The sequence below is a fragment of the Sparus aurata genome, chromosome 20 (genome assembly GCF_900880675.1).
Source record: "Sparus aurata chromosome 20, fSpaAur1.1, whole genome shotgun sequence".
NCBI lineage: Eukaryota > Metazoa > Chordata > Actinopteri > Spariformes > Sparidae > Sparus > Sparus aurata.
In genome coordinates this window covers 9,687,399-9,700,106 of record NC_044206.1, presented here as the reverse complement: position 1 = coordinate 9,700,106, position 12,708 = coordinate 9,687,399, and the positions used below count along the sequence as shown (strand labels likewise).

The 12,708-nt window shown below is 43.4% G+C and overlaps 1 protein-coding gene across 1 annotated transcript in view; it reads right to left on the bottom strand.

Moving 5' to 3' along the window:
* The window catches only part of snx29 (sorting nexin 29), a 151,864-nt gene that overhangs the window by 106,213 nt on the left and 32,943 nt on the right, over positions 1-12,708 (bottom strand). The window contains exon 14 of the mRNA XM_030400820.1: positions 10,112-10,197. Within this exon, the coding sequence (XP_030256680.1) occupies positions 10,112-10,197 (86 nt within the window). The remainder of the gene's footprint in view (positions 1-10,111; positions 10,198-12,708) is intronic.

The following is a 12,708-nucleotide window of genomic DNA, read 5'->3' as shown; positions in this document are numbered from 1 at the left end:
ATTAATTTCAGACGTGACCTGCAGACTTCAGATCAGAAATCGGATCGCTCAGAACAGATGGTAATATCAGCTATGAGCATGTTAATACCCAATATCACCATCTGCCCTGAGTGATCTGATTCCTGATGTCTGACGTAACTTGAATAAAATTATGAATCTCCACGGTTTTTCGAAAGCATTCAAAAGCATTTGGGATGGTGTTAGTACACGACTCAGTGAAATGTTAGAAATCATTTCTTTAAAACGTTAAGGTCAAGTTTCCATTTTGTCCAAAACCTTGGACTCTACCACACTACACTACATTAAGATAGTGAACATAGTAAACATTACACCTGCCTAGCATCAGCATGTTCTACAGAGTGTTAATACACCTTAACATTGATGTTCTATGGGTTCTGGTAATATCAAAGGAAATTATAACAATCTTGTGAAACAGAGCAATAAGCTTTAGGGGAAGGGGGAAGATCGCCTTCATCAAAACAACAAAAGCTGTATGTTCGATGAGTGAGGCAACTGTTTTGACAGCCATCTGGCAATTAAATTGATCATGAGACGGGATGTGTCACAATCTGTCAAACTGACAGTGAATGATTGATCACATTGTACATTCATTTGGGTAATTAATCAGAGCGATGTGAGGAAGAAACAGACCTCAGAGGCAAAACGAGTGATGTATTTCAAGATGTTAAGCTCGTTCTGATATTTTCCACCTGGCATCACTGCATGTGGAAATTACACAGAGACATTTAACATAACAGGGATTCAACTGATGTCAGTTGCCGTGAGTGATCGAGATATAAATTACCTACCACATTCAAACTAATGTATTCACCCTCGTTTTTGGAATTGGGTAACATCTGCTGCAGCTCATGACATATTTCCAAATTAAACCTGCAAACGCTTAAATATGAAACATGACAAATTTTGCCATCTGCTGCATTCATACTCAAACCAACAGCATATCACCAGACGTATCACTGCTGGCTGCTAACTGTAGCTGCTGTTGGCTAGTTAGCTCAGTCAACCTTGCAGCTAGCGGTCCGGACTGAGAACTTAGAGACCAGGTTAAGCAATGAAGCTCTGAGCCATGGCGGGACAGAGTTAGCTAGCTAGCATTCTAACTTAAGTAGACATCTCTGCAAAACAATATATAGACTTTATGATGTGTAAGCTGTTATTTTTTCCAATTTTTGTTGATCATTTTGGTAAAAATTCATATTAATTGCACCTTTAAATCAAAACAACAGTAACTCATTGCTGCTTCTTCGCATTTAGGATAAAACAACAAGCAAAATGTGTATCACAATTCACAAATCAACTGAACGAGTCAGGTCAGTTGAGTTATGTTCAGGATCAATCATCCACCCAAAATGTTTTTCTAGCATGAGAGGACAACACTAACAGGGGAAAGGACAACAGGGACAGATGCTCCTACGGTTTCATTATCAGCTCTGTGTGTGGGACGCCACGTAGGTCGGCTGTCGGAGAGCCCCGATCAGCTCTGATTAATATCTCCCTCAGTCTGACCAAACCAATGACATCATTGCTACTAAAGTATGCTTGTGAGCTTCCACCTCCTACCCAGAGTGCACTGCAACAACTGTGAGAGGAAGCGTAATTGTCGGGACTGCCGCAGGTATCGGACGTACAGCTGCTGTTGTAATTAAAAACCTCCTCCTTTTTAAACAAGTGCACACACACACACACACACACACACACACACACACTCAAACCCTCCCTCTGTTCTTAGTGATGCACACACTGGTCTTCGCAGCTCCATCGTGCATCGTGGCAGCAAAACATGTGTCAAAGTAAAAACAACAGTTGGTGTAACATGCAGCCGTCGTGTCGTCCCTCTGTCCACGACATCTGCCACCGCCGCAACCCGAAACCGTTTAGCCAAAAGTAAGTCTGTGCTGTGTTAACATCGTCGCGGGCAGTCATGCAGTAAATGAGTGGCTAGCCTGGACTCTTCTTATACAAGCGCCAGTTCCTACGCTGGCTGGGAAGCAGGCGAGCAGATGTAATCACTACCAGGATAGAGGGGGGGAGGCAGACGGGGGAGAAGAGGAGGAGAAGCAGTGCATTCTCGCAAACCACACCCAGCCTCACACACGTGTAAACCTGTGTGGTGAGACCTTGAGCACCACGTACAGCAGTGGCCTGGAGGCATGCCTGTGTCTATGCATGTGCAAATTACAAAACACCCCGAGGCGAAATCTCCAGGTAATTCACCTGAGGGTTTCCCCACTCCCTCACTCTCCTGTCTCCTCAGACTCACAGCCGCTCTCTCTTTACCTAATCCAGTCTCAGAGACAGACGCCTCACTCCATTACAAATCTTCAAGAGGATTGAATGAGCACAAATATTAGAACCGTCCTCCCTAAATTGAGTTGCTCTCGAATTTTGCACACAATGCCTCAGTCGCCTGAAAGCTTATAAATCCCTCTGCACCTCCGTAAGCTCTGCTCTGATCCCTTTTGAAGATGATTTGATAGTTGAAACAAGTGAGAGATCTGAGCTTTCACTGACATCCACCTGTTGGGCTATTAGTTTATATTCAAGGGGGCTTTCAAGACAGCAAATGTATTTATTAGGCAATCTGGACTTCAATACTGAGTCAGTGACAGAGTCACTGACAGTTCCGCGGGGAAGCTCACAGGTTTGCACCCACACTGTGCAGCTATAGCCCGATTGATAAAAGAATCAGTGTGGAAAATTAGATATTCAATTCAATTGGACAAGAGACCGAATGAATTACAGAAACAGACAACTGTCATTGGCTGAACTGAGTTAAGGACTGGACAGCTGAAGAAAGATCTATGAGGGCGACCACCTGCAACAGGCCAGATATGCCAGTAATCATGTGACCAATGTTCCACACCTTCATGTCAACTGAGCCATCTCCATGATGACTGATTAAACTCAATAGAGAAGTACTTACAGTGGTCAACCATGGGACCTTATTTCAGAGAAAATATGTGCAGTAACAGTGTTTCCCACATTTATATTTTACTTGGGCATCTGCATGATGATCATTTCAAAACAAATTCCAAAGTCGCAGTTTGTCATAAAAATAACAAAGTATAACATTATGAAAATGTGTAATTAGAAAGACTACACGCGCAGCAGAGGTGTAGGGTAAGTGAAGTCTTGACGTTAAACACTCACTGAAGCCGACAACAGAAACCCTCGACCTGCCCATTAGCTAGCTCACAGAACGCCTTTTGCATAACTTTTGCCGGACAGAGACACCATTCATCCTATTACAACACACCGTACCATCAGAATTGTTCTGAAGCCGTTATTTTAAAAGGAAAAAAGAGACATGTATTTTGTATTTAAATTTACAAATGTCTGAAATTCATGGCACAATTTAAACAGGTTCAAAAAGTCATTCATCTCTTGCCATTATCCACTGTACATTTTTTTTTTAATTTCTTTTGGCAGATGAAGGTTAATTAGATTCCACTCTCTTCTGGCACTGTTAAGCTGTGGTGATCTTCATGCTGTAAAACAAGCTGTTTGACTTATTCCAATACGCTGCTCCTGGCCAACATTACGTGCACAAAAAAATATCAAAATCACCATATTTAAAACCTTTAAACTTTAAAATGCAGTTGTGCAACAGATGAGGACATAAGTTCCCAGCTGCCAGGTGTCAGAGTATTGCTTTCTGGCTCCAGTGAAAGAAAGACTATCAATGCAAGTGACAGATTATTTTTCTTGTGATATCGAACTCAATCAAATGACGATTTTAACTCGATTTTTTTTACTGTTTTACTGTCTGGAAAGCATGTTTATTTATAGTCTTAATTTGTGACATTTTTTAACAGCTGACAGTGGAGATAACCAAACATTGCTGTGTCTGTGATATCAAATTCAAGTGAGTCAAACAAGTATAAAGATTTGGTTCCCTGAGAGCCAAAAGAGGCATCAGATGGTGCTCTACGGCCCCGCTGGAGTGCTTTCCCTGCTCAGCCGCACTTTTTCCAGATTTATCTCTGAGAAAGGCGGAAATGATGACACCCAGCAGGCTCTGGCATTCAGCGAGATGATTAAAATGTTCATTAACACCGACTCGTCCAGGTGATGAAATCTGTCACACACCCCTGCTGCGGCCACATGGAAATGCCTGCGAGATATGACGCCGTGCATAAATCCGCGCAGGCGACAATGGGGAAGGTGACCACCTGGCCCCACCTGTGACAAACAATATGCGATACATCACCTCTCTCGTGCCAGGTAAATAAACAGTGTGTGTTGGATTAATTGTCATATATAAGAACACACACAAACAGACCGCCCTGTGCTGTATAAATGAAAGTCTCTCACACCTCTGAGCTGGTAAACAGGCCCAATCTGTTGGATTAAGAAATGAGAGGCTAAACAATGCTCGCGTCGCCTGGCTTCTCTTGTTCTGATCGGAGGGCTGTGGCTAAACGTGTGGGCACAATTAATCTCAATTCACATAGAGAGTGAGTCATCATTTGCTCTTTTACAGTCAGCCTACTGGGATGTAAATAACTTTGCAATATAAACCACTTACACACCAGTTACAACAGTTTCATACCCACCTACAGCCGCTAATGCACAGTTTAATTTAGGCTTCACACACACACATTCGTACACACCGCGTCTCACCTACACTCACTTGGAGGGACGTGGGACTCGGCCACAACAAGACAATTAACGCTAACGCGGTACACGTACGCACATATGCACACTTGCCCTGAAAAAAAACACATACCTACACACATTTGCTTAATAATGACCCCCTCACGCCAGCGTGACCTGCTTTTCTCACGTTAACCCCCAAACACACTCCGATCATTAGTTGAAAAGTAATGAAAATCCACCTCCATACCAGCACGCACACACACACACACACACATACACACAAAAGGCCATATTGTTAGTTTGATATAAACAGGTCAGCCACAGAAAAAAACATAACTACACACAGTTTTTATTACCATGCTAACACACTTTCACACCTAAAGTGAGGCTTGTGCATGGGAAAAAAAAACGCAGACGCGCACACACACACACAGACACACAAACGCATACACACAGCAGGATGCCCGACCTCCCCGAGGCCTTACAAGGGCAAAGCGACGCGCACGGCGGGACAATAAACGCAGATCTATGTGTGTAATGAATAAGTTACACACTCCTATTAGGGCAGGCAGCGGTGACAAATGCCTCTCATTCACTCATTAGGCCAGTGGCTGTCAGAGGAAGCAGGAGAGACCAGGGCGCAGCGAGGGAAGCTTATTGGGTTTTAAACGGCCATGTAATCCATTTCCTTATTGGAGATGAATAAGCTGCTGTCCGCGGCAGGTTTATTTATGGGCGAATTAAACACGTACGCAGCAACGGGCAAAAAAGCAGAATGAATCAAAGAGCAGGTCTTGTTGGGAAAGCACAGGTGAGAGGGGGAAAACAAGATGGATTATTTACACGTGAAGTATAAATCATAAAAACTGAGGGAAAGAATGGAGGAATAAAAATGCAGAAAGTACACAAGGCTTTTAAAAAACATATATCTTCAAAGCCAGGTAAAAAATAAACATTGATGACTTACGGTCACTCTCTCCCATTTTTAGCTGTTTATGCGAAAGCGTTAGTATAATAGAATAACGGGTTGCAAAGATAAAAATGAAAGCAAATAGAACAATCACGGAGCTCTTGACAAGAAAACGGAAGCGAGGGAATCCCATCTCGCCCGACTCGCTGCCCTCTGACCCTCCATCGATCTCCTCGAGTGTCCTCGGCGTGCCCTGCCAGCACTTGACAGGTTAATAACTCCTGATCTTTATCCCGGTCTTTTTTATATACAGTACAGCACAGCAGGCCAATCTCAGCTGACTACGTGCAATAATCAGCCGTCCCGGGGGGGGGAGGGGGGGGCTGAAACCTGTTTCCACAGGTTCCGTGACTCTCCCCCTTTGGGAATCAGTCCACAGGGTAAAGCAGTCAGTCAAACAGCAGCCAGTCAACCAGCCAGCCATTATACCTCCTCCTGGGAAGAATGAAACTTCTTGAAACATAATCTCCTGAGAGACGGCAAGCTTCCACCGAGGACCAGTGCAGGTTTTCTGAGAGAGCGAATGTTGTTTTATGCATCCATCGCCCTATCTATGTCCAATCCTGACCCTCTATCAGTGACTCTAGATGCACTTCATCTCAAGTCACACTGTCCCCTCGCACACTCGCGGTGTAGGTCACAGTCTGTTTAGCAATCACTGTAAATTTAAAAAGTAGAAAAGCGCCAAGCTGCTGTTCCTCAAGAAATGGAAGACGCTACACTTGCTAAAACAGCCAAAAGATTACACCTACATGCATGGAAAGAAACACGTCACCAGCAACATCATTGTTTTCCTAAGGTATGTTGTGCCGCGCGTGCGCTTCTCTCTCTGTCGCATTTTTCTAGCAGGTTTTGGATGTGCATAGAAGTTAAATCATTCTTTTTTATAACTTTTCGGCTTAAGCGGCGGGGTTGCACCTCTCGTTAAAGTCACACTGTTATAGTTAATCAATAACGGACCCAAACACAAAACACTAATAAAAAATAGCATAAGCTCAACGTTTTAAATGTTCGGGTCGGTTTTCCACGGGTCCATCTGGTACCCAAACACAGAAAGATGCTGAGAGTCGGGGCAGAATGATGAAACTCGGCGCAAACCCACGGCATCTGGTTGAAAGAATGCAATTTGAGATGTTTTCACGTGACACAAAGTTAAAAGGAGCTACTATCTGAAATACCGTTGGCTTTCGGGGGACTCATAAACATCATAATACATTTTTCTTTCGAAATCTAGCGATCAAAGTTAAAAAAACTGGTACAAGCTTATTACATCCACGCAAACCTTCCAGGAGCTTCAAGAGTCAAGGGAACGGTGTAAAACTGGGTTACTGTGCGTACGTGTCCCTGGAGATTTCTCTTTATCTAACTCTGCCTTACAGTAAACACGACAGTCACTGTGACGCTACAAGTCCTCTGGGGTTCGGCTAATGGCTTCTCTTAATGACCTATGCACGAGCGAATGCAGAAGGAAACACAGACACCTATCCAGAGCGCTGAAAGGTTCATCTCACTTTCATGTCACACAAGTTGGACCTCATGACACCTGCTATGGCGACATAAGCAGATTTTCAAATTTGATTCATGAAACACACATTTGCACAGTGGTGTGAGTCTCAATCATATGAAGAACACGCAGTAATACGAAGATACTGTTCTCTCATATGCAAGTAAAGAGGGGGAAACCCCAGAAACAAACGCAGGAGGGAATAATTATCACGGCTTTGAACAGTAGAAAGGAGAAGCACTGTTTGCGGGATGTCAGCTGGGCTGACGGCGCCTGAGGAGCGTTCGAGAGATCGCGTCTGAAACGTAATCATTAGACAGAGGCAGTTTGAAAAAGGCAGCTCGCGGATCACGGGGAAGCACGCTTGACAGCACACAAAGAAGAGGCGCTTGTGCAACGACTCATCTTTGGTTTTTTTTTTTCCCCTCAATTTTTGCTCCCCATAAACTGCTCAAACATCTCCCTCTACACCCCCCCCCCCCCCCCCCCAACACACACACACACACACACACACACACATATACCAGAAGACTGTGGTAGTCAACATCAAAGTATTATGGAACGAGGCACATCATTAGCAGGAGAAGACAGAGGCAAGGGAGGATGAAATCATTTAGACGCCGCTGTGGAGAGGGAATTACTACGCCTCTCAGGATGAGGGGAGCAGGGATGGAGGGAGAGGGGAAGACAAGTGGGATGAAGGAGGGGTGAAGAAGAAAAGGGCAAGGGTGGGAATGAAGCGAGGACGAGGAGTCAACAGGAACGAGAGAGACCACGAGCGGCAGCAAAACAAGAAGCGCAAAAACCAAACGAGAGGAGGGCCGGTCACTCGGGACGAGAGAGGAGACTCGAGGCTCGATGACACACCGGATGCAATCGAGCTGGGTGATGGCTATTTCCTGAGAATTTAAGTGCCTCTTTGTGTGTGAGGGAATCACCGCTCCTCCCTCAAATCATCTCCCATCATCTGCGTTCCTCCACACTGCGCTTTTCCGGTGTCAGCGGGCCGAGCAGCCCTGCTTGACAGGCTGAACACGGTAATTGCCAGGAAGCAGAGGGATGAAATGTGAAACCGTTGTGATGTTTTAAACATGACGCTGCTGCCCAGGTCTGTGCACGGTTAACAAGTGGGAGTTATTAGTGCACCCGACATTATTTGACTGCTTGAATACAGACTCATTTCGATCTTTTTACCAGAAAAAATTTCAGCAATGTTTTTTTTTCAGTCAGCGGTTGATCCAGCCTTTGAAGGAAAGCATTTCCTTTTTGGAGATTGATCGCTGGTAAATTTGCATGTTAAAGGGAAAGTCTTATTTCATAAAACTTGGATCTTGTTTTCACGGTTTGGCAGTCATTCCTTTCATTAAGAATAACATTGTGTTTGCTGATTTAATTGCAGAGATCTGGGAACAAAGCAAAAAAACACAAGCAGTAAGAAGATCTGACAAGTTTTACATAAAAACTAAGTAAGCCAAGTTGATTTGGAAGGCGACTGGTAAAATTATTGCCTTAACTCTCCTGTCGAGGTTGGTTGATATGACCATCACTGTTGGGCAGAAACTATTTCCAGCAACAAGTGGTGTAAGGGAAATCAAATTTAAATACCACTCATTTCATTATAATGACCAATCCCAGCGATGCCTGTTATTCCCTCATTATGTCATGGGTTGGCATATTTGCATTTTACTTGAAGATTGATGGAGGGCCAATATCAGATCAGGTTGGAGTTGTAGGGAGACCTCAACCGATGCTGCTAATGGAGCTTGGATCTAAGGCTGGCTAATGTCAGGTCACAGGGAAATCAAATAGGCAAATGGGACTCTGCTGGCCAAGCAATGGGAAATCAAAGACCGCTGTGCCTGCATCTTCACAGAGACATGCCTTCATCACCACAACCTGGATCAAGCCGTTGTACTTAACAGGCGGGCCATGTCTTGAGCCGACAGAGCGTAGAATGAGGAGAGCTGGACTCTGTGTTTTACATAAGTGATGCTTGCTTGGTGCTCACATGCAGTCTAAGTTGATGGTCACAGTGTTTACCTTAATTTTTAACTTTTACTGTGAAGATGCTGACCAAATTATCATCGCCATCTTGTTACCGCTGTCCAAAGTCACCCAAATGCAACTTGAACAATGTACTGCATCAATATTTTCGTGATGTATACCTAAATAACTGTGTATATGTTCTATGTTTGTGCAGCATGATGGATTAACAAACTCTCATTTTTGACATTCCTCCCTGTGGTGTATTAGGAATGAAATAATCATTACCCTTGAACATCAGAACTTTCTCACCAAACAGTCATTCACTCTCATGGACACTTGTAAAGAAAATAAAACATCATTAATTTTATATCAAAAAGTTGTACCTATCTTTTACCTTTCCGTCGTACAAAAACATACACAAAAAAAACCTCACCAACACATAAACCCTTTGGGGCTTCACAGATAACCACTCTCCCATCTACCCCCCAAATGCAATTAGCCATTATGTGGACCTCAGTAATCTGCCATGTTCATTTTATTTGCCTTTGATGGAGCAGGGGACTTATCTCGCCGGTCTTTACACAGAGCACTGCCTACGTCCCCCCGGCAATGTGGAAACAAAGTCAAAGTGATCAAATCTACCCAAAAATAAAAATAAAAGGATAAATCAGAGTCGGAGAGACGGAGGAGCGAGAGGCTCGCTCGCTGCTCGACAGGGCTCCACACCCTAAAAAAGGGAGTTTAGTCATCTGAACCCCTGAGAAATGCATCAGATCTGATCTGGGATGTGAAGGAAACTGATGACCTTATTTTTTCGGTGTGTGCATCTGTGAGCGTTTCTGTTTGAGAGCAAAATAGATGGACTGGGACACAGATATGAAATCTAATTTCAGGTTATAATGATGCAGGGTGTGTGTGTGTGTGTGTGTGTGTGATGTGTGTGTGTGATGTGTGTGTGTGTGTGTGTGTGTGTGTGTGTGTGTGTGTGTGTGTGTGCGTGTGCGTGTGCGTGTGTGATGTGTGTTGTTTACCGTCATTGCCCTGGCTCCCCTCTCTCTTCAGCATCTGTACCGCCCCCACATACTTCTTCAACTGGACCTTCAGGACCTCATTTTCCCTGAACAAACAGACACACATGCACAGCTTATAACCACAGAACACTCCAAGTACGGAGGCTGCAACGACAATACATTGCATCCAAGCTTTTCAGAACTCTTTAATGTCAAACCTCTTTGCTGTAATTCCTAACAGACTAGATAACCGTATATGTTTAGACAGCGTGATCATCTGCCGGCAGTGGTCGTCACAGTCGAGATGCTGCCATTTTCCATCCGACGACTTTGAGAGCTGCACCAAGGCAGTAACAGGAAGTTGTTCATTCTTTTTTTATGACAGCGTGCTGTAGAGGGAGACGGTGTGAAACTTGTTGTGACATCTTGTCACCTCAGGAAGGATGAAAATAAAAACATTTGAAATCTAATCCAGGTGGTCAGACTGAGATATATTTACGGTGAGTTGACTCATATTTCAACCCTCCCACAGCACAGCCGCAGTCAGGTTAGTAACAGGTGGCTCGGTGGTCATCTTTACACCTGATCTTAGCATGAATATTTGATGCTTCGACGGTAATCAATTTTTCTGTGCAATAGGCAGAAATTCCAGCCGGGAATGCACTGAAAATGTGTTGAGGATCAGTTCATTAAATCCAGCTGTGTAGGTGGAATGAGACATATGTGGACTTTCAAACTGTATACGTATCAACTTTTGCATGTGAATACAAACAGTAATCAAATCATACGGCACTCAGCTTAAGTAGTTACATATTGAAATTTCGAGAGAGTATTATGGGTGATTCAAGATGACAGGGACTTGCAGAGATGCCAACACACACATCTTTTTTGGACCAGCGTGTAGAGCTGGTAGATTTGTTGATTTACCTCCTGTCCAGAGGTTTAAGACAGACCAAAACAAAAGTTGAGGTCTCAATATTCAATTCTCAATTCAAATATCAAAGAAGGGGGAAATGTACCAAACTTCATCAACGTAACATTACAGACAGGAGAGGAGCGAACCGGAGTCCCTGGTTCTCCCGAGAAACGTGAATAAACACCAAAGATCCGGCGGTTTAACTTGTTTTGTGGTGGTGAACCACCATTAAACAACCATCGCTGATCAGAATGTATCTGGCATGACTTAGGCACAAACAATCACGGACAACGTCAATGTAATGTTTTATTCAAGTTACTTTTAGTCGCATTCACTGACTTCCTTACTCACTCTCCTGGAAGCTACAGCACAATCAAATGTCCTGCTGCCTTGTGAAAACGTTGTTGCATTGTTGTTGGAAAATGTAAGTACATAACAAAATACTAAACACTAAATAAGATCAAGTCTTTTTTTAGATGCAGAATTCTTACATGTATCTTTTAAGAATTAGGTCCAATGCAAGTCAGGGATGTGGCTGACACGACTGTACACATCCTCTTGGGTTATAGCTGTTCTTCCTTGTTTGAGCTAGAGCCCTTAGTCCCTATTTAGAAGAATCTTAGTGTAACAACTTATGATCATATTTTAGACAACGGTGTGTAACCGATTTTGTGGCAACAGTTTGTGGAAGGTTCCAGCTCAACAGCGCGGATGCCCTCGTCAACGTAGGAAGTTCCATGCAGAAAAGGTTTCCGTGGCATCTTGTTGGCTGGCTGAGTGGAGGAGATCTATACTGTACAAAACAACCTTGGTTTGATTTCCCCTGAGAACCCCCTTCCATATAGCTGGCTGTTATTCATGTTTTATAGGCCAACATGAGCGCTCAACCTCAGTCATGCTCCTGTGGTATAATGGGAGCAAATTCCTAATTATTGTGGAAATCCATCCCAGAGGACAGGAAACTGTTATAGCTACGGATGAATGCTCCTTGTTATGGAATGAGATGTTAAGCAACTGCATATACGTTTTTATCCTATTATGTTCTAAATGTGTCCTTTATATGTTCGGTGTGTAGCTTGAAGGAACTGTCACTTTCATTTCATTGTGCAACCCTGTGTTGCCAAGGGACACATTACTTGTAAACCTTGACATATTGTAGTTGTAATGTTTAGGGGATTTCTGTCACTAGTGTTTCATTAGGGCAAATACTGACAAAAGGGAATCAGATCATAAATTGTACACATGTGCTTTGTCTTCCACATTAATCCACGTTAAATACAGTTGTTACATATCACAGAAACTTAGGAGAAATCAACAATATATATTCATAGCAGGAAAAACAAAAAGGGAAGGAACATCTGTTCAGCAAAAAAGTTTAGCAACACCAACCCTCTAAGATATAAATAAACGTTATCTACTTCAAAATTCTCATATGAGGATCTGCAAAGATGAAATCCTCTTCTATATTAAAAGAGGAAGCAGTGTGTGTTCTGACCTGCTTTTAGCAAGCAAGAGCAAAACTGAATTGAAGTGCTCCGTGTCCCAGAGATGCATGTTAAAAGCTCTTGTACATGTGAACTGGCCACACGAGATTAAGACTCGGTCCGGGTGGAAGATGCAGTTAAATGACAGGTGTAAATGGGATGAGAGTCGCGGCCCAGTTAGGCTACAGTCCTACATAAGTAATGCTCAGAGGAGTGTT